Source organism: Colius striatus, chromosome 4 (assembly GCF_028858725.1).
Source record: "Colius striatus isolate bColStr4 chromosome 4, bColStr4.1.hap1, whole genome shotgun sequence".
Lineage (NCBI taxonomy): Eukaryota > Metazoa > Chordata > Aves > Coliiformes > Coliidae > Colius > Colius striatus.
The window spans coordinates 21362515-21385966 of NC_084762.1; the positions used below are offsets into that span (position 1 = coordinate 21362515).

The 23452-nt window shown below is 37.5% G+C and overlaps 1 protein-coding gene across 1 annotated transcript in view; it reads right to left on the minus strand.

The window, feature by feature from the left end:
- The window catches only part of LOC104551953 (uncharacterized), a gene marked incomplete at its 5' end in the record, with an annotated part of 163690 nt that overhangs the window by 53675 nt on the left and 86563 nt on the right, over nt 1-23452 (minus strand). Inside the window, 2 exons of the mRNA XM_061994922.1 lie at nt 4206-4458; nt 6290-6508. Coding sequence (XP_061850906.1) covers nt 4206-4458; nt 6290-6508 — 472 coding nt within the window. The remainder of the gene's footprint in view (nt 1-4205; nt 4459-6289; nt 6509-23452) is intronic.

The window sequence follows — 23452 nt, forward strand, 5'->3', positions numbered from 1 at the left end:
CAATGTGAGCTTCATTAGTAAATTTCAGAAGCAGAAGGCGAAGAAGGCTGAAACATGCCTTACTTCAGTGACTGGAGAGGCATAACACTGAATTCTTTATACTGCTGTCTTTAGGAATGCTGAGTGAGCAGAAAACACATCAGTGCCCGATTCCAAACTGATCAGTCTCAAAGCCACTTGCCCTTGTTACGAGAAAAATTCTGGTTCCTATCAGAATCTGTAAATTTCATTGTTTTGAATATGCGCACTTTGTATACGCACCAATTCCCAATTACAGACAGAATCACTGGTGTTACCACTGGAAAACCAAAGCAACCACCGTGTTATCTGAAATGCCAAATGGAAGTATCAGGGCATATCTGCATCTGCTGCTAGCTGACACCTAGGATAGCTTTTCTACCAGCCTTGCAAACAACAGCATCAGTCAGAAAAGCTGGTGGATTCACAAAGCTTCACTGAGACCAAGTGAGGTGAGAAAAATGGAGAAAGCAACTACAACAGGGGACACCATCAGGGTTTCGTTGAGTTTCACCCAAAGGGGTTGACCTTTTTTCAGAGGCCAATTCCCTCTTATGAAGTGGTATTTTAATTTATTCACATGCATTAGCAAGTCTGTCTTCAATGTTTTAATTCAGAAAATCAGATATTCCCTTCAGCTCTCCACTCCTAATCTCCAGTCAGTCCAGTGTGGGAAGCCACAAAGAACAGCCTGGAACTCCGAATAAGCAACAACCATCAGCACTATTTCATATAGCTCTCATTTCAGTTCTTTCTCTCCTGAGAAGAAATAGAGACACAATGAGACCAATATCTCTGAAAAGATCTGACTGTACTGTGCTCCCACTGCTCTGGTGGAATTAAAGATACCTCTTAACTGTACAAAGTAGCAACTGTAAATTGTACTACTAATAGCTTCTCCAAAGGTACACAACTATCAGATAAGCTGCTTAGTTATCCTGTCAGATAACAGTTTATGTTCAACTGCACAAATAAACATCATTCTACTGAAGATGAAACAAATCTTTAGCATACTAACTATTGGAAAGGACTTAATATTCATAAAAATGCTTCATTCTATTAATAGAACAAAAATAGTAGTCTAATTGAGAATAAAACGGTTTGTATATTTTTTCAGAGGTTCACAAATAATACTGAAGTTTGCATAGCACTCTTTTTTTATCACACTTCCAATAAAACAAGAAAAAAAAAATTTAAAATGTATTCTTTTCATTTTAATTCCCCCCATATCTAGTTCTTAAGAACTAGCTACTGTATTGACATATTATTGCCCTCTGCTGGATCAATTTAGAAGAATTCAGGTAAATGTCATGGGTCTTCTACTGCTTAGAGGTAAAATAAATTCTTTTCTTCACTTTTTTCTTTTTACACTGACACAATGACAGCCATATCCATATTAAATCATGTTCACACATTTTGCAAGGATGTGAAACTGTACCATTAAAAAATTCAGTATTTATAATTCAGACAGGGAGTCTGTGATCTTTAGGCTTCAAGAACCCTGTACCTTCCTGAGCAACTTGCCTGGACTAATCCTTAGGAAGACTCAAAACTTCTTTATCCTCATTTTTTGCCATCTTTGCAGTGATATGCAAAATAAGTAAAGACAATTACAAATACAATGATGAATTGTACAAGGATTGAGATTCTTGAGTATATTTCTGTTCTCCCTCCACCCTTTGTAAAGGTTTCTGTAATGGAAATTATAAGTCCCGGGAGAACAGTAATGGCATATAAAGACTAGTAACTAATTCAGATCTGTCCATGTTCTTTGCAAAAAAAGTTAAAAAACACATCTCCTGGTTCATGCAAAAAACAACAACAACAAAAAAATAAAACAACTAAAAAAATTAAAACGAAGCTCTAGAGAGTCAGAAGTCTGAATGGAAAATAAGAATAAATTTCTCTCTTATCTGAGAAATACTTTCCAGTGAGGCAAAAATGGTTGTGGGGGCAGTTTATCTTTTTATTCATTTTTTTTTCTAACAAAGACACTGTGTCAATCCTTCCGTGGTCCTCAAAGACATGACCCAAGAAAGATGTCCTCATTTAAAATTGTTTCAATAGTATCCGTCAATATGTGTCTTAGGTATTTATCACACCACAGAGTGATAGTCAGTGAATATTTTGCAGTCTCTAATGTTTTTTTAATATGACACGTATCAATGTGGCTAAAGAGGTGTTACTCTCTGCATTTTGCAAACTACCTAGAGACCAAATGACGAGTCCTGGGAAAGCTCTGGCAAAACAGGAACTAGAAATGCATTATTCAAAATCATAGGGAAGTTTCTTATCCCTAGAATACCCTTGTAAAAGCTGATAGTAAATCAAGCCTGGACTCAAATATTTGACAGAATATCCTGAACTATGACTTGAAACCCCCAAAACACAAAACTGGCTCTCTAGTCTTTCCTTAATAATAATGAAACAAAAATAAATAAATAAATAAATAAAGTAGAGAAATCTTTGTCTCCAGGGCTGTCTGTCATCTTTCATAAATATTAAGGCCATTTAGGATACTAAAATATATTCTAGCACTAAAATAACTCATATTACCACAACACAACATTTTAAAAATGCTTGAGCTAAAATAGACTGGCAAGTAAAACTGAAATAGCTGCCGCAAGAATGTCAGGAAGAAAAAAAAAATTACAAATGCCATAATGCAAATGCATGTAAGAGATAGAGTTTCATTTCTGGAAGGATAAACACAGTATATTATGTAATATTTGAACAAATGAGTTTCTACCAAATATGATCTCCGTAAAATTGCTAAATTTTCATTATGAAGTAGAGGTGTGTGGTTTTAACACTGTAAGGCAAAACTTAGTTACTTTACTCATATCTCACATTTCCCTCTAACCAAGTAAAGAGGAAAGTTAGAATTAAAAATTGGTAATGAATCCAGTCTCACTAGAACAGAACACAATTCCACTGGAGTCAATAGCAACAAATTTCTCAGTGCAAATGTGGGAAAGACAAGGCATGCTCATCTGTCCCTTCAGTTTCTTTGAAAGCACCAGTATTGAGGGGAGGTGGGATGATGACACACTTAAACATTTCTCATCTGGATATTTGGGGAAAATCCTTTTTTCTATTAGGAAAAAAAATGGCATCAGAATAACTACAATTAAAATAAAATTCTGAGCATGTTTTATACCATGAAATTTTAAAAACAAAACAAAATGGACTGTCCAAGTAAAAACTACTGTGTTGCCACATGCTTAAAATATTGCAAGCTCCAATTAAATTTCTCAAACAGATGAATTTTCAAAACCATTGCAATGGAAAATAACATGTAAACAGTGGAAAATCACATTTTCTAACAGGACTTTTTAAAAGCAGAGTACATTAGCAAATGAACTGAGAAACATGAGAAAACCTGATCCACAATAAGAACTGTGGATTACCGCCTGATATGGAATTGGCAATAGAAATACAGACAGATAAGGAATTACAGACAAGGGCAGAAGAATAGCAATATCTCACTCTTAGAAAGCTCTCAGTGACCTGCACTCATCAAAAGGATCCTATGTCATCTCCACATTGAGAGCCAAATCTGAAACATTTGTTCTGGGAGACTGGGCATTACCACAGTGCGATAAAAGTCCCCAGCCACCAAAGAACAGATGGGACTACATAGTGCATACATTGGCATAGACAGAATTGGGAGCTCTGCTCTCGCAGTTTCACATTTGATGAAGCACTTCACCTAAAGATCTTCATCTTTCAATCTCATAAGACTTTTTAGGTGTGCCAGTAAATCATATTAACTGCTTTGCATATCAGAGAAGTGCACAATAACCTCTATTTTTCCATTTGGTCTTTTTCAGTACTTAGAAAAATCTGAAGCACTAATAATCAGGACTGCCCATTAACCCACCTCTATTAACATCCAAAATTGCAGTCATCCTTTTCAAAGTAGATGCAATCATTCCAGCGGTAGTTTTACTTTCTTATCTCCATATATGGCTTGTACAGTGCTCTTAATTTTATGCAGAAACACAGTGACTCTATTAGATGGGAATTTTGTTAATAAAAAGGTAATGTATAACATTATTATTTCATTTCTTTTTAACTTTCATGTTCCATTGCCAGCAGTGGAATTTCATATCCTTCAGTGATTCATTGAATAAAACGAACTTCTACATCAAGGTCTCATGTCCAAGTTATTTTAAGTGACTTACCCCCAGGAATGAATCCACTACAAATACTGCCAAGGGGTCTAACACTGTCCAGAGTCCCATAGCTATGATAAACTTTGACAAGAAGGAAGGGAATGAGTCAAACAGTTGCTGACAGCCCCATCTGATCAGGACCATGAGAAGCAGCCCTGTGTTCAAGGTTAGGGGTCCCACCACAACCATGACCAACTCTTCACTGGTCTGCAGCAAGGAGTTCTGGTAGCACAGCTCAACAGTGTGAGGAAAAAGCTGGAATCTGCAAATAGGCAAAAGTAGACAGTTTATCTGGGCTCCTGGACAGCCATTAAAAAAAATAAAAGCATGTATACACCATGTTGCATTGTACAGTTGCATCTCTATCTTGGACACAACCACTCTGATCAAAACTGTATGAAGCTAATAAAAAAAAGCTCTCCTCCTCCTGCCTCCACATCCTTTGATCCCTTCTGACTCTCAGATCAGTGGATGTTCATTCAGGCCTTTGGGAGTGTGTAGGCAACGCTACAGGAGGATGTTAGCTGCCAGAAGCACCAACGGGAGCACAGGCCCAGGGGCCTCACCCCTCTCTGCATACTGCAACACCTTTGGGCACTACACAAAGTGGAAAATGTGATATGGAGGATATAGCTTTTAGCATCCCTAAAGTGACTGGAAATGTACCTCTTGCCATCATGGGGTGGTGGAATTTGCAAAGATCATAGAATGAGCAAATTATGCTGGCACTGTAGGAGACAGAAACTGCATGGTATTGTGAGCTACACACAGATACTGAAACTTAAGGCAAAAATTTCAAGCTGAAGTGGCCTAAATGCTGCACTTAAGTAAAGGTGAGATGCCTTGATTCTCACTTTGGTGTTGACTTGTGAGTGCTACCACTGTATTTGCTGGAACTAGAGAGCATTCAACTCAGTCTCACGTTCTGTGGGCACACAGATACAGATTAGGATGCTGAACCACTGTGTCTTGGCTTCAGATGATTATCTTTTACCTAGCTGGCTGCCTGGGACAGCTGTGATTAGTGGCTTTGAACATGACCACCTCTCTCTCACATGTTGTTTCCTTCTGTTGTTTTTCCTTTGCTTTCACAGACTCTTGACGCTTGGATTCCCAGAAGTTGTGCCAGCTGGCTAAGCCAGCCTGGGCTGTGTAGAACCAGAAGTGAGAGCTGCCTGGCTTTGCATTAAAATCTAGAAGACCACCTTAACAATATCCAATGCTGTCCAGTCTGCTCAAAGGCTCTGTTCAAGTTTTAGATAATAATCCCAGTACCACAGCAGACATAGGTCACAGAGTTACATGTTACTGGTTCCTACTGACTGATCCAGGTTTGCCTGATGCTGAAGAAGATTTTTTTTTAAAGTTTGTATTAGGAAAATCTTACCTTCACTAAAGTATGACTGATTTTTGCTTTCCAAATCTATTCTCTGTCTCACAGCAACATATAGAGAACCAGCTATATATCACCTTGTGGATTTGTTCTCCATCTTATTTCTCTTTTTTTTCATGTCAAGTAATGACAAAGAATAATTTTCCTTGACTTCTCTAGAGAACTCTGATTCGCAAGAAAAACTCAATGTATTATATGGTTAAAACATGTCAACCCATTGTAGCCCTCAGTAAATTTGATACATCAAATTCTTCAAAGTATTTTACTCATAGATCTCTTCAGTAACATCAAATTTTACTTAAATGCTTCTTCAGATTTGTGCACTTAGACATTTTGAAATACTTGATCCAAAATGGTAAGTGATTCTTGTGGAAGATAAATAACCTGTTGGGTATCTCGGAGGGGAGAGAGGTAGGCATGACACAAGGTTCACAAATGAACATATCTTGTTTCTGGGTTGACAATTTACATTGTAAACATTTTCACCTTTCTGTTAGGGTCACATTTATATATCAGATTAACTAGAGCCTGGATACAGTCCTTGCTTTCCTAGTATCTGCAGAGGCTCCTATCAAGGCTTGAACACAGAGTCCTTAGGATGAGTCTTAGTCATCAATTCCCTTGATACTGCAAAGGAACTGTTTTGAATCAAGCCATTTATAGAAATATTCTGACAGAGGAAGAGGGCAGAAAGACTTACTTTATAACAGGAACCGAGATGATCTGAAGGAAAAGCCATTGGCTCAAATAATGCAGGTAAAGTCTCACGAACCAAAGCAAAACTACCAGCAGCACAAGGAGCCAGAATTCCCTGGACCGCCAGTGTGCATCTCCCAGCTCCGAGAAGGCTGCATATACTGTGAAATGGAAATGCTCAACCACCCGCCTGGACAGTTTCACTTCAGTAACAGAACGGCAGCTGGAAATACATGGAGATAAAACAAAGACTCATTCAAGAAAACATGTAAGAAACAGCAGTTACTAATATATTGTATAGTCTTGTTACATAGATTAAACGTAGTACGGGGTCTGTTCATAATTTTTGATTGACCAACCCATCTGACAGTAAAATTATAACATTTTTTCCATTTCAGACTAGGCGATGGGTGGCTTCCTCCCAGAAACCACACTGATAAAGAAAACAACAAAACATATTTTAAACCAATTTTTTAAAAGTCTTCTGCTTTCTTTCTTTTTTTTTTTTTTTTCCACAAATTGCTCTCTGAGGAGCACTTTATCAATTATTTTCCTTCTGAGAAAATGGTAAAAGAACTTGTCAAATTTGTAATGAAAATGTATTCTTTTTATTGAAAAATATGAACAAACAGGCATTTGAGTAAAAGAACTTTGGTCAAGTATTTCATAACGTGAGCTAAAACTCCTCTTTAGACTAATTTCAAGTGAAAGAGAAAACGGAAAGGAACTTGCACTATTCTGCTACTGTGGTGTGATTTGCCCTTTAAGCTAATTATTATGTTGCTTCAAATGGGAGAAAAAAAGGAAAGGAAAAGGAAAAAAATTATTTCCACTGATTTAAATAACTAAGCAGATGATGTGCACAACTCTAGGACTAAATATGATGTCATACTCAAAATTTCGTAAATAACTGCACATTTCTTTCTCCAGCAGTCACAAAGAGTACTGTGAATAGCAATGGAGAAACGGGTTCTGCATTTTATCGAGGTTTAAACAAGAATGAGAAATGAAAATCCAAAACTTGCCCATCATAGGTCTGGATTTTGGACCAGCTTTAGCATCACAGTACTCCTGATACTCAGTGTTGAGCAAGATGTGTGTGTAGGAGAAGGAATGCTGTCAGCCAATCTCTTTTCTCAAGGCTCAAGCTGTAGTTACCTGGTTGGCTGAAGAACAAGAAGAGAAGTTTCCAGGGACATACCACAAAAAAATAGGAATGGGTCCCTAGGAGTTTCAAGTAAAAATCATGGAAACTTTTCACGGAAGCATCTGTTGGGCTGAGACAGGTGATCCTTGCAGTGACTTTAGGTTGATCTGCCAGGAGTTTTGAAGGGCTTTTTGAGACACTGCAGTCCACTTTGTTTATATCCTTACCAGTCACAAATTCCTACTTTACAGACTTAGGGACACACATAAAACACCTTCCTCATATTGTAATTATTTACTCAGAGCAGCCTACAGGAACATGTAACTCATTTCATTAACATTATGAAATCATGGTCTAGGCTGTGTGAGAAACAAAGAAAACTGTAGAATAACAAATATAATTGGCTACGGTGTTGGTCTACAATAACCATCACATTCTGACCATTCTGAACTTTAAAGCTAGATTGTACTACATTTCTTTTTATATCAAAAAGTTTTTGTTATCTTTAATAACTTCTGTAAAAATCTCCGCTTAAGGTATTCACCATTACCTATTCACTGTACCTATTAAGGTATTCAAGGAGGTTTAATAGGGCAGGACTAGCCAAACAGTTACTTAAGTTAGATGAAATAGTTTGTTGTTTGTGAAAAAAAAAAAAAAAGAAAAAAGAAAAAAGAAAAAAAAAAAAAAGAGAATACTATCTTAGTTCATAATATTTTTTTTCATATTTCACCCAGCCTCTCCATTGTCAGAAATCCACATCCTACAGGGATCGCTGCCAGTTTTTATCCTTGTGCCAAGAGCATGAGTAATCATGTATTTTCCACAAAATTCTGGATTTAGATCACCACCTTATTTCACACAAGAGTCTTCTGCTACTAGATTATTTAGGCTCAGAGTACTAAATGAAGCTACCTCTATAACAAGTAACATCAGAGTGAAATGGTCAACATACCACCCATAAAATGCTTCAACACATAAATTCTTCCTCCAACCCAACACACAGATTGAGGAGGACACATAGCTCAGAGTGCTGAAAACGTCAAGTCCTCTTTCATGACAACAGTCTCGGAACACCAGAAACACTGAGAAATGTTAGTGACTAAAACACTGGGTTGGGAAGGCAAGGTAACTTCTTGCTCACAGAGGCAGGATTTGGTGATGAAATCAATGCCTTCACAGAAGTGTCATGAATGCACTTACTCCAGGTCTGTAACTCATTGTGTGGAAGCTGCTTGTGTAAGCACCATGAGCACACCATACAAACTGTGGCTATTGAACTTCTCTAACACTTAGAGAGTAATAAAAAGATTCAACCTGTGCTTTCATCACTCATTTACTCCCCCGACTACTTCCACTTTCAAGAAGTCAAAAGAGAGCTAATGTCTCCGCCTGTGAGCTTTTTCATCCCTGCTGAGATGCTGACTCCTTCAGTCATGAGAGTCCACTAACTCAACAAACTTCTAAAGGAAGCTAGAGAAGCTCATAGCATGTTCACTGTTATCAAACCCTAGAAGACCTTCACTGACAATGATCCTGCTCAAACCAGCAGGGCAGTATCTGTGATGTCTTTATTTTAGTGCATCTCTCCTCTGAAAAATCAATAGCAGCCCAGAAACACCACAGAGAGTCAAGCTTGCTGGAAGTCAAAGAAGTCAAGAAAAATATATCCATTACGTAGTATCAAACAACGTTAATTTTTATTTTTGGAACAGCAATTATTTTTTTTTAAGACTTCATAGTTTTCATCACACACCTTGACAATAATTTCCAGCTTTTAAATGGAAAATAAAATCCTCCTTACTGTTTAACTTGTCAGAAGTCCAGGCTCTGACACTTCTGTGCTAGCTTGTACTCCCCTGTGACTGTGTGACATCTTGACATTAACACCATCAGGCAGTGGTAGAAATTCATGCAAAATATGGATATCCAGTGATATAGTGAAGGTCTCAACCCAAAACTGCAACCTTTTCATTGACTTTAAAACAAATTTGGTGGTCCCCAACTTGTAAGGAACAATGAACTATTCCTGAGTACTCATTAATCATGCTCTAAGGCTGTTTACCGGTTGTCACTTAAAAAATGTGTCTCCTGCCGATTTTTTTTTTTTTTTAAGAATTAAGAAAGGAAGAGGTCAAAACAAGAAATGAAATGCATCAAACAAGTGGAAATAACCCCTTTAAATATTTTCAGATCATGCAACTAGTGAAAAGTTATGGGTGGAGTGACAGGGCTTACAGATATCATTTTAAGAGAGATTTATTTGGAGTTGCTCTAGGGCAGAGAGCATAAGTATTACCTTTCAAAACCAAAACAACCTCTCCACCCACAAAAAAACAAAATCTCAACCCTTGGGTGAAAACTATATAAAGCTCCAAATGAGAAGCCACTTGAGCAATGGATTTATCCATGTGTCCTTGGATTACTGTTAAGTAATTTGGCTGAATGTTTCTGTTCTAGGGCATTAGTTTTGCATTTTTTTCTCTGTAAAATGCTGCAGTAACAAATAGCAGAGACCAAATTATCATAAAAGAAGGTCAATTATTTCAATGGAAATTGTTCAGAAGGAAAGAAATGATGCAGAGATTCTCTTAAGCTATACTTGACGATGATGATAGAAAAGTAATGGCTGATAGAAGGCAGTGTGTACCGTTGGGTGACAGCTTTTCTGCCAGGGAACTATGGTGAACATTTGTGTAACACACTGCAAGACTGGCATTTACAACAGATGGTGAGGGGTAGATTCTCAGCCAATTCAACACTGTTTGCTCTAGAGTTACACTAGTCTACTGATGAGGTGTTTGTTGCCACTACCAGCAACACCACCAGGCTGCCCAATCGAATCTCTCAGCCCACCCTGCTGAGGGGACAAAGATCACCACACAGTCAGCATGGATGATACTTTATTCCAACTAATTGTTTACACCATGTGCTTTTATCTGCTAACACCAGCACCTCCTCTCCTTCCAATCCATGCCCACCTCTTCTGTACCCTCCACCTCTCATGTTACAACCCGAGAACTTCCAGACACCTACTACAGTGTTCAGAGTTTAGTCCTGAATCTATTTATTATTTACATGGCATAAAATAAGGTAAAATAGATATTTTATATTACCCATACAGCCAGAGAAGGTTTAAAGAGCAAACATAAGCACAAATGATTCATGCAAAATACTTTCAGGGAACCACAGTCCTCAGAGACCAAGAATCTGTGCAACACATTCACTTAGTTCACAGATAAAAAAGACCCTTCCCCATCATTGCCATAAATGGCAGGTATTTAAATTTAGATGTAAAGTCCTTTGTGACTTATCAACAGTAATGAAGATACAGGAAATGATGCCCAGTGTTGCTACAATGAAATGCTATCATTTTCAGTGCAAGAGCACATCTGTGTCTGAAGGTATCTCTGGAAATAATACACTACCACATGTAGCCCTTCAAATAGAAACCAGTTAAAAGTACTATTGATTAAACATAAGGCAGAATAAATCTGGTTCATTCCACTGTGCACAATAACATATACATAAAACATATAATTGTATTATCATTAGAAGGACTTTATTATTATTCCCTCTGCACAACATTTTTCCTTTACAGATCTCATATTACGTTACAAAGAAATTTTCTTTATCTTAGGCTATATGATGATGATACAAATTACTTTGTTCAATAAGGCAAAGGCAGAGTTGTGAACTGAGTTCTACTGAGTCACAGTCCATTATTCTATCCACTGGATTCCTAACAAAATATTACTTTTTTTGTTAATTTGTACACAAAGTGAATTTAACCAAGAAGAACATTTGCCTAGGATGAAGACACTGATTTTTCTCATCTCTTTACAGGATGTACCTATGCTTCATGTTCTTCAGTTTGCAAGAAACTGGGTACCACAAACAGTTACAGGGGCTATCTAGGGCCTATCTGCTCTAAGTGAGGTGGCAAAAGAACTGAGGGGATATTAGGTAATTCCTTATCATACAAATACTCACAGGAGAACTTGTTCTAAAGCTTGTTGAAAAATTCAAAATCATGGAACAGAAGTAATGCTGGAAATCCTATCAGTTTTTTTTTTTTTTCAGGTGTACCTGTGGTGGAAGAAAAAGAAGCTGCCAGAAAAATGCCAAATCTGAAAATATTGAAAAAAGATTTTAGGAATTAAAGATTCTTGCAAAGCATGAAAAATAGTCAGCCAACTGCAATAATTGTTTTGTGTTGCTGCAAAGAACATGATATGGGTATGTGTGCACTTGGCAACACTCACACGTGCTCCAACAACTTGCCCTGGAAAGGAGGAGGGTGGATAAGTTCCTTCCAAGATCCAAGCCTTGCCAGCTCACAAGGCAAGCCACCAGGCAGCAAGCTCTGGATCAGCAACAGCCCAGGTGTGCTTGCATCACACGCAAACTGAGAGCCAGAATAAAAACATCAGTTGAACTTTTCCAACAACACACTCATGCCAAGAAGCTCATGGGGATGCAGGCTGGCACAGCTGTTGCCTGGGAGGGATCACTCTATGTTCTTCCATACTGTGGGTCAGAAGGCCAAGACCTGTTTAAGAAGGGAAGAAAGTACTGACAGCTTCATATTCCTTTGGATACATCTGTGCTAGCCTCAAAATGGTGGACATTTCACTATAAAAGAGTCAAGAGAAAATTGGCAAACCGCAGATTCCTGTCCTCAGCATTCTCTTTACCCAACAGTGTAAGGCAGGCCGAGAAGCCCACCTCCTGCCTTTGGCTAACAAATAATTTCCCAGGGGAATTAACTGAGACATTTGCAAGAAGAAATTTCTTACCAAGCTGAGGAAAGAAGCATAAGAGGAAGGAAGAATCACAAAATTTAAGCAGAGTGGCAGAAGTGCTGGAGGACTGTGTGGTTCCTTGTAGAGAGCTGGCAGAGCTTTGCATATTTCAGCTTTGAGCAGCATCTGACAATGACAAAGCAAAAATGGCAAAAAACAAATTATTATCTTCATGCCTGCAGTTGAGGTAGGCAACTTTGCCTATTTCATGCTTAACTGCATTTTCATGAGCCTATTGGCTTGGCAAAGCAGTCTGGAAATCTTACAAGAACAGACTTTGTTAAAATATTCCAGTCCATCTGGTTCCAGCTCTGGATGGAAACAAACATGAAACGAGAAAACTCAAGTGTAACTTTCAGAACTTTTAAGAAGCTCTGTTTTATATTTTGTTCTAGAAAGGAACAAAAGGCAGAGGACAGTCTCTGTTATTCATCCTCATGACATGACTAGGCCAGTCACAAAGCAAAAGAAAGCATGAAACTCCTCCCCTGCTTCTTGCCCTCTGACTGCTTTAAGTAAATAAGATGACAAAGAAAGTATAAGAAAAAGACATAACTCATACAAAAAAGATACAAGATGCCAGCAGAAGTTCAGATCTCACAAACACAGCACTGTCTGTAAAGCTGTTCTACCAGTAAGTAAGCACAAATTATCAGCCCTGTGTATGAGCAATAGAACTAAGAGTTTTAGGACCTGGAGAAGAACCTTACAGGGTAACCAGAGTAATAAGTATACCTTCAAGCTCAACCCAGTTAAAAACAAGAACGAAACTAAAGGAGGAGATATGTTAGGCCTAAAACATTTGTAGAAGTTCAGGAGAATCAAGGTAAAAAGCTTTTCATTTATGTTAATAGCAGCAGCATAACCTACCCAGGAGAAAAAGAAATATATACATATATTTAGTAGGTAGTACTCCTGCTTAAGCTAAGAGAGTACCCCGTACCTGATGTGTGGAATGGTTTCTATCTTGACACAGAAAACATCCCCAAGGACATTTGCTCTGTCTGGAGGAAAAATGTAATCTTCCTCCTGACCAAATACATATCTACTTCTGAGAGCCACTAAACACTCAAACACCATCTGTGAGCTGTGCATTCATCTGTAACACACCAATTTAGCTGGCAGGCCACTGGGAAACAAGACTCAGAAGTTGCCAAGTTAAAATGATAATCTAGTACCAGCCAAAACTCCACCAAGCAAACAGGTGAGGTTTCCAGTGAATGTTGTGGCAGAGAGCAAAGAATCTTCAAAACAAGAAATAGCCTTGTGGTGTGTAAAAAAAGAAAAAAAAAAAAAAAAAAAAAGAGAGAGGAGGAAAAAGCCACAAAACAAAATAGTAGAGCTTTGATCTTTTCTATTCTGGACTTCATTAGCAGCACCATCACACTAGAAGCATGGGGTCTGTACAGCTGGAGTCAAACAGCCACCTTCATTCAGTGAGCACCAGCAGACTCGCAGCTGCTTTGGAGGGAGTGGGCAGGAGTCGCATTGCACAGAATGGTCCTGCATTTCAGAAAGGTGTTTTGCTGGCTGGCTGCACAGGGATGAAACTTCATCTTAGATAAATGCAGTCAATCACGAGCCAAAGTCCCTGTACTTCTTCAGTTGTATGTCTTTTGCAGCAACAGGCTGAAACAGAGATTGAACTCCTAGATGGTTATACTGTTTCCCTTGTCACAGTTAAATTGTGCATGTGCAAAGATACCGGAGTTTGTATGTCAACTGTTGAACTGTATGCACTGTTTGCTTCATATACAGCTTTATAATACCCATGAGCCATAAGAACAGATGGGTACAAAATATGAATCTATGGTTGTGTCTTGTATGTAGAAATGTTTCTAAAAGACCATTAGTACACGTATTTCAGCCAGACTTCTAGAAGTTTCTGTATGACCTGACAAAAATGACCTTTCCTTTCTCATAGTGAATTTTCCAAAGAACTAAGCAGTCAAGACAGATGGAGTACAGTCAAAGAATGGGACATGAATTTAGAACAATTTTGACACTGGGAATTTATTTTTCACTTTAAATAGATTACAATTTTTTTTCAGTTAATGTTATTCTGTGCACCAATGTGTCCATGCACCAAAGAGTTTGACGTAGAAATAGCAATCCATGAAGAGAGTGGAGTGTGATATGACTTAGGCAACACCAATTAGAATGCATATAAAAAGAAGTCCTTGCAGATTTAAATATGGCTGGATAAGGCAATTCACGAAACTACAAAGAAAATGGAACATATTGAAAAAGAAATCATGCAAACAGAAAATTGTCTGAAATATTTAGAGCATACACAAGGCATACTTTTTCCAAATGTAGCTATAAAGAACCATTTTGAAAGAACTTTTCCTCAAGGTTTTGATGTAAGAAAACAATCTCAGGTTTGAGTATATGACTGACATTATAACACTGAATTTTAAAAAAAATGTTTTGCTTTAATAAAATCTGTTTCCTGAAGAAAAGTATATCTATGTTAGCACAGATTAATTAAATTTTTAAGAGTCTTAGAAAAATGAAAAGAAATGGAAGGGAAGGGGAAGAAAGCTATGTGCATATGCAAAATACTCTAGGATACTATTATAGTTAAAACAGTATTAAGCAGTTATCAAGATGAGAAAACAGATACTGTACAGATATCTTAAATTCAATTACATTATGATGAAACACAGCTATAGGAAATGTGAAACTGAAATCTTTATAAAAGATCTTAATAAACACTACTGAAATTATGGTGGAAATTATCCATACAATTTAGTAAAACAAAATGCATCACATAATAACAGTATTAACTTTTTCTTTTCAGTTTAATGCTGTGTTATTATATTTAGTGGCCTATTTCAGAAAGTAATTTGTGTTGATGGCTCTGGAGAAAAACCAAGCATTAAAGGACTAATTTAATTCCTTCTGAGCTATGTTGAATTCAAAAATATTTCTTTCAGAATGTCCCAGTGCTGCAGAATCTGACTGGAAATCCACCTTGAACTATGTGCACTTTGACTAACTCTCTCCCCAAGGCAAAACGATCCTGCATTCAGCAGGGTTTTATCCCGGTCTTCTAAAGGACTTACACAGAATGTACCTGATATAACTGGACCAGAATGTCAACAATGATAGAAATTATGATCAAGACACGAAGGATACATAATGAGAACCTTATCTGTTTTACGGTGGACTGCTATTGGTAGAGGAGTACCTTTAGGGGGTTGTTTACAGAAATCAGGTCTCCCTCCTTTAAAACAAAATAAAAGAGAGAAAGAAAGAAAACTGTGTAATTTCTCATGCACTGCTCTCCTTCCTGCTTGTTATACTACATGACATAATGGATACTAGCTATGTTTAAGGTGTTCAAGTAGTGTTATAATAGGCTGCCTGGATGCCTTTGGAAAGAAATTTCACATATTTTCTTTTAACACGCAGACATGGCCTTATTCCTCTGGCTCTACAGTATAAAACAGAAATGTGAAAAATTGCCACAGTTTGTTTCTCGAAAATCAGTGCCTGATTGCTAGCTGCACTGGGAGTTTGAGGGATATCCCCTTATCAGAGACAATCTCCAGATAACATACCTTCCTCTATAGCCCATAGCTGCATGTAAGACATGGTAAGACAAATGCCGGCTTCCTTTTCTCTTGGTGTCATCTATTGATCCAGTGAAATGCTCCTCATCTGAAATTTCTTTCCCAAAGGGGACATTTGCTATGAGAAGCAAACCTTTCTGCCTCATGCTATGAAATTCTGAATCTTCCTGTTAATTACTGCACAGAATCACAGTAATACATAGCTCTAGCAGCGTTTAACAAACGAAAAAGAAATCTTGAGTGAGAGGCCATCCTTTTCCTGGTGTACATTTTGCTTTGTGATGTTAAAAGTATGTAATTTAAATGTGTAAGATAATAAACTCATTATGTGCATTTTGTGCTCTCTAGATAAAAATGTGCTCAGAATCTGTGTTGTCTTTGGGGGCATTTCCCCTCAGACACATTCAAAACTGCTGTCCCATGTGTGACTAAATGACCTCCAGTATAAGCCAAAACACAAAACAGTATCCCTGTGAGAAACACCAGTATTAGAGAATAATGAGAAGCAGAGGGGTAAGTAAAGCATGTTGGGATATGAAAAGGAGACTATGCCTACAAACAAGTCCCTGCAAAAAACATTTTCATTTATGCATCTACATTGCTCATGTTGTCTCTCCTATCGATGCAGCATGCTAGCCTAAGACACTATCACCCTCATAGAAAGCTTTATCTGCTGAAAGAGCAGAAAGTGAGGATGTAGAAAAGATATATTACTTTAAAAATAAAAATCGACTTCTGAAATACATAACTGAAATACATCCATATGAATCTCAGCCCTTTCAAAGAACTTTTAGTACTGCTCATGAGACTGAAAAACAACAAGATATGCCTTTATGGTAAAAAAAACCCACAAATATTTTATTGGCAGTAGAATATTTTGGATTTGGCCTCCCTAGCCAAAAGAAGGTTTTATTCAAGACTAAAGAAGGGGCATGTACTTTTTAAAGATGGCAATAAACTTGTTTCTTCAGCTTAAATATAAGGAAGTATTACACTACTTATCCACTACACACGATCTCTAACAAGTGACTACACCCACATAGTAAGGACTTCTTGGGAATTTACTTCCTAATAGGTTGCACCTCAGCATTTCTTTCTACAGGGGCAATAACCAAGGTATTTCCTCTACTACCTTCCTCTACTGGCAAGCAGCAAGATGTTAGTAGAGTGACAGACAGTTTTACAGCACATACCTTGAAACTCTGATATTCAAGAGTCGTTAGACCAAAGCTTCCAAAGCAGAAGAATAACGCATTTGGGCAGAACAAAAGCCTTGTTATTTTGATGTCTCTGATAAACAATAGTTGGCAGGTAATGAATCTACCATGCAAATAACTTCTCTGTTAGGATATTTTTCTACTCATATATTTACCTGAAAACATATTTGTAAATAAAATCGTTTGTTGAACATTTTTTTAAACTCAAAGAAAATATTTTTAAACTGTCTTTTTGTAAAGACACAATTCTGCTTTTTCTTGTAGGCTTGAGGTTTTTCATGAAAGAACATCAAATATCTGAAAGACATAACTGCAGTTTTCCGAAGAGACAGGTTCAACTAGACAATAAAGGTAAGAAATGCTTAAATAACCTTCAAAAAGTACCATAGAGGTGATTCTGAATGTAGCTTCAGGGTTCCCTTAATTCTGACGAAAGGATTGGGGCCGGGGGCTGGGGGAACAGGGTGGATGGGGTGGGCGGCAGTCAGTTTGCCAATCAACTTTAACATTAATTTTCTACCTTTCTGTCTACAAGAAAGGCATCCACACAATAGCAGAGGACAAAATCACACTGTCTTAGACCTGGAAGGTTTTTCCACTACTAGACAGAATTAAGACAAGATTTCACTGGCTTGCACTGACTGTACTCCTCTGACTTGATGTGATTGATAACTCATTCAAACAGAAGCACCTACCAAATATTCATATTTTCCCCATCTGCATAAACCAGTCCTTCTCAAAACTCAATGTGAAGAACTAACAGCACTTCTGGATCTAATGCTCCATCCCTCTCCAACAGCTCCTAGTATAGCAGATGCTTATCGGTTCTTCCTTCCTATATAGAATTTTTTCTTTCACTGCAAAGCCTAATAATCAGATATGTTTACACAATATTCACTTTGCTTAGTTAAGTAGCCTTTCCATGACTTTCCATAAGTTTGGTAACACTGTATGGATACAAAAGCCTCAAGAATTCAGACAAGACTGTCAGGGTGAAGTTTACAAAGATACAGAAAGAATTAAGGTTCTGAAACACAACTAGAGATCACTGCAGTTACAGGACACAGACTACTTTCAAAACCTCTACCTCAGTTCAGACAATAATGCCCTCTCGGGATCTCAGTATTTTATAGCCTCTTGATAACATGTAGCTTTAATAACCATCATTTCCTTAAGGATCAACAGAGAATTACTTGATCCACAATGCATTGGAATTTATAGTTATAATGTTAAAATTTTGGTTTTCACATCTCCTAGTTTCTTGTTGGTGATATCTTAGTTGTGTAACCTTAAACCTGTGTTAACACGGTGTGCTATTTTATATTTTGCTTCTCTTTTAACCTGAAGGCAAATTGGTTCACAGGTCATATTTGATATTATTATTTCAGCTTAAAGACTTCAAATTATTACCAAAAAAAAGGGAAAAGAGAAGGTTTTGGTGGTTTAGTTGGATTTTTGACTGCTTATTTAATAGTTTTTGCCTGCTAGGGTCAAGGTTTGAAGGTAAAATTTACAAAGACAATGCCTTTTGTCAGAGAACCTTCTGCTACATTTTTAGACTCACTCAGCAAATTCCAGCACCCGGTTTCTAGACACAAAAGACAAATACAACCACTCATGATTTAGATTGGCTTTCTGTTTGTGGGTCATGTGACTCACTGTTGAACATGTCAGAAGTTGGCTGTGACATTTAATGAAAGTCATCAGCAACTTCATAATTCCCATAGCAAAATAAAGAGTGTGCTCTGACTTTAGTTTTTGAGTATGGGCAGGGATTTTTTTCCCTTCCTTTTTGGGGCTCTTTGACTGAAATCTCAGAATAGAGTTAGTAGATCAATTCAATTACTGCAAGAGAATCAAATTAAAAGTGCTTTGAAAAATGTTGAATTTCAACAGTATCTTTTTTTCAGAGACATCAGTTAACATTCAAAATAAGTACTAAATTTCTCTTCAGCTTGCAAGTTAAGAGTCATTCATGACATTAGGAACAATAATCATACTATATTATACCCTATCTCATGTATGTCTCAGGAGGGCTGTGACTTGTTGTAGCATGAAGAAATCTGGAAAAATGATTTCTTGCTGCTTCAAATAGAAGATGTATAGCTAAGATGCTCATTAATGAGGCAAAGGAAAATTAATTGACATGTCTAATAGTTCTTTTAATATAGCCTCTAAGCCTTGACGTGTCAATTGTCAAATTACCCCTGAGGTTCTTTCTTCTTTCAGAAGGTTCTTTTCATATTGCATTTCTAGGAGAGAAAAATAACATCATTTCCCTTGGCCTCTCAGTGTACTTTTTGGGCAAGGGCATTAGACCTCCAGAAAAATTAAATTTATTATCCCAGCTGCCTTAGCTTCTCTCCAGATCAGATCTAGCCTCCCAGACTGCAGTACCCCAGTTTTGTGACAGTTCTGTATTAATGGCGCATCTTTCCTAGGGCACATTTATTCCAAAAGTACAGAAGTACTGTTCATAGAGTGCACGAAGTCCAACACATCTAGAGAGGAACAAATTTCTTGCACATTTGAAGTCTATTAGTCTACATATAATAGATCTAACATGTTTCAGGCACAGAGGAGTCCCTTCTCATTTATTATAGAGCAAGCCTGTACAGCCCAATGGAGGCATCTGGAATTACTGCATGGACTGCCAAAGATCCAGTGATCTTGAACAAGCATTCAGTCTAGCTTTCACCCAGGCCCAAAAGGGAGAATCTGGGAAAAGACAGGTTCTGTGAAATTGGGTGGGAAGTGAACATAAAATTCAGTAACATTTCTCTGAATATCTTTCTATTATGTGATAATTCTTGAACAAACCAACCAAACAATACTAAAAATTCAGGGAATATCATATCTATCATTGGCCTGTACTCTGCTGGTATTGACAGAGGTTGAAACAAGAGATCAGGGAAAATATAAGACCATAGGCAGAAATGGAAGAGAGGGAGTCTGCAGGCAAGAATGAAGTCGTGTAAAAACCATCCACATGAAGCAGAATGAATGAGAAAGTCTGTACCTATTACATTTTTCCATGATGCACATCATAATAAGACTAGAATAACAATGTCAAAGCACAGACAGCAAGCCAGTAACAGGTTGGGGAATTGTCTTTACTGTCCATTTGTTCTTCTTTCATGCTGTACCTAATTCTCTGTGGCTGAGATGTGGGAATTAACACAAGTTAAATACCAATGCAGGCAAAGAGAAACTTTATTACGTATTTCATGTTGCATGGGACCTCTTAGAAGTTTTAAATTACAGAATAAAGATGGATGAGAAGTAGATTTCTCTTACTGTGATGATTTTCAAAAGACAATCTTGAACACAAATTGGTATGAAAATGTTGAAAACAAAAATGTTTATGTACTGATGTTTTGGTTAATGAAAGGATTGATTTTACTACTTTAAAGTCCTTTGAATTTAGTTAGACCTTTTCAATAGAAAATTAAAATGTATGAAACAAAAGTAATTTCAAAACAAATATTCTTTCCAAAATTTCAAGATATTTCAAGAATCTCCAAACTTTGTTCTAATTATCCTTTCCTGAATCAAAAGAAGAGTTAATATCAGCTCTTCCCTGTAATTCCATTTTTCGAAAGCCTTTGTTTACCAGTGAAAAGTGCTTTCTAAAAAAAAAAAAAAACCAAAAAAAACCACCTCAACCACTGCAGTAATAGCACACATCCTTGATTCTGACTGGGTTATGTGCTTCCTTCATTTCAGTGGGTAGCTTGAGACAGATTGTAAAAACCTGGTGTCACCCATTCTGGCCCTGCTTTGGCAAGTGTGGCAGACAATACTGGATGCTGAGATTGCCCTCATAGTGAGTGGGAGGAGTGCAACTTCAAAATACATCTTCTATTGTGTGATCCAAGTGATCTGGGGACTATCCTTATGCTGAGAGACTGTGCTCCGATTTGGCCAGAGGGCTGCTGGAGGCTGTGTGGGAGGATTGCGGAACACTTGGCAAGGCCCTGGGAAAGACAGAGTAGAGTTCTACAATGAGCAAATTACCCCCGGGATGCCACCAAAAGGCAAAACCAATATTTCATCACACAAATCAACTAGCTAAAATGTGATGGTAGATCTGTTTGACTGGCTAATGCTAAAGTACTGGCACCCCTGGACAGTTGTCTGCACTGGAGACAACATTTTAAAATGTTTTTTCCACAAGTATTCTTTTCCTCCATAGTAATAAACAAGTTGGGATTCAATTGTAGACAAGGGTTTGATGCAGAGGCTTGAACAATAAACTGGTTTGATTTATTATGAACAGAGTTGGACGATACAATGCTGGAAACACATGCAGCCAGCTTATGAGACTAGGCTTGGTCACAAAAGCATCCACTACCACTCTATTTAAATTCAGAATGCCAAAGACGGGGAATGTTTGCTGTGAGTTACAGCTACTTGGGCACTCCCACTGTAAATATGAACAAATCAGCACACAATCACACATACATTGCTTTTCACACTTCCTTTCTGTAAACAGCATGTATTTCCTCTTGTAAAAAGTCCAACTAAATTTCAGCTTTTAGCTGACATAATTGCCCTGTTGAAGCCACCAAGCTTACAAACGAATTCACAGTGGTGGAGTATCTGATCTGTTTTCATTTTGCTTCTTTCCTTCATATGCACTTGATGTTTTTCATGCTCCCACTGTATCTGAAGATTTTTAAATTAATAGTTAGCTATCTTTCCAGTGCTGCATAAGTACTTTTTATTTATCAGAATTATCAGAGATCAATTCTGATAAGTTAGTAGTAGGATAACCAACAAAAGAGCTTTTCCAAGTATACACCTATTAATTTTCCACTTGTTTATCCTCAAATAAAAATCATCTCTATTGGGTAAAAACACACTGTGTAGTTTTTGCTTGGAGGTTCCTAATGAATACAAGGGGTGAAGACATGCTCTGAGCCCAAGACTCTTACACTATCCAGACCAGGAGACTCAGACGCAGCAGGAAAAAAGGCAACACTTAGTAAACCTGGTTCATGTGGAGGCTGCAACTTTATTAAATGTTAACCACATTATGGGCTTATTTAAATTAACGGGCACGGTGGGTGCTCAACACCTCTGAAAGAGTCTGCACTAGGGCCAGTCATAAAATTTTCCATTGAGATTGTTGTGTGAAGGAGAACTGAGACCTCAGACAAGCAGCACTTTCCAGAAAACTGCCTTTCCGTGGGAATTTTTTTCTTGATAAAATGTTCAGAGTTTGGTGCTGAAAAAATAAAACTATTTTTGTTTCAGCAGTCCCTCTCATCAGAATCAGTAATGAGCTCTTCATTTGCACAGCCCATGTGCTGCGTGCTCTTGCCAGCCCACCTCACTTGGATATACCAGAGTTAAATGATCTAATGTGCAAGACAAAGGCTGAGAGAGCATGCTGCATGGGGGAATGTGCCTGCAGCCTATATGGGAAGCCTCAGTTTAGAGGAAAATGGGGAGATGAGACTCAAATTCCATTACCTCTACCCTCCACCCACTTACCTAGATTTCTGTCAAAGAAGCCAAAATGACAGGCAGGGTAGGAATCTACCTCTGTCAAGAGGACCAGAAGACAGGGACCATGTGAGGGTGCCATAGAAATTGCCTGGGCCACAGTGGGAATGCAATCAAGTGACAACTTCTCTGAACAGAGCCACTTAATTCTTCTGGCTTGGGCATTTCAGCTTTGTTAAAAAGATTTTGGTTTCTAGAGGGGAAAAAAGAAATCCTTCCCTTAATTTTCATTAACAAATTAGGGACGATAAAGGCTAGTCACTATTCTTAAAGATATTTAAAAGATGTGTAGAGATGTCCAGATGAGGTGCTTAGAGACATGGTTTAGTCATGGGCTTGGCAATGTGATGTTTGTAGTTGGACTCTGTGATCTTAAGGGTCTTTTCTAATCAAAACCATTCCATGATTCTAAGGGAAAGTGGCAGGTACTGTTTGAATAGCAGCTCAATATGGTTATGAACAGCGAAAATCTCTACAAAACAGCTGAAAAACAGATACTCTTTTCCAGTTAAAAGACAAGAGCACTCTATTATAATTGGTTCTTGCAAGAAATAGAAATATCTCAACTAAAGGAATGATAATTATGTGCATTATTGTCTTACTTAAAATATCAGTGTTCAATTAATGCTTTCAGGTCATAAAAATAAATTCTGAAGTTTTAGACATCAAAACCACTAAAGCTATCTATGGAGGGAAGGTTTATATTTGGGAAAATTCTTATTTCAATGACAGACCTGAAGCATCTTTTTGAAAAATTACAGAAATACTGCTGAAGTAATTTTAATAGCAAGTAAATAAATATAGGAAGATCACACGACCGTAGTAAATAAAGTAAAATTAAGAATTATGTAATTCAGTAAATTGAACTGTACAAAATGCAAATATGTTTATACACAAATACTCATAAAT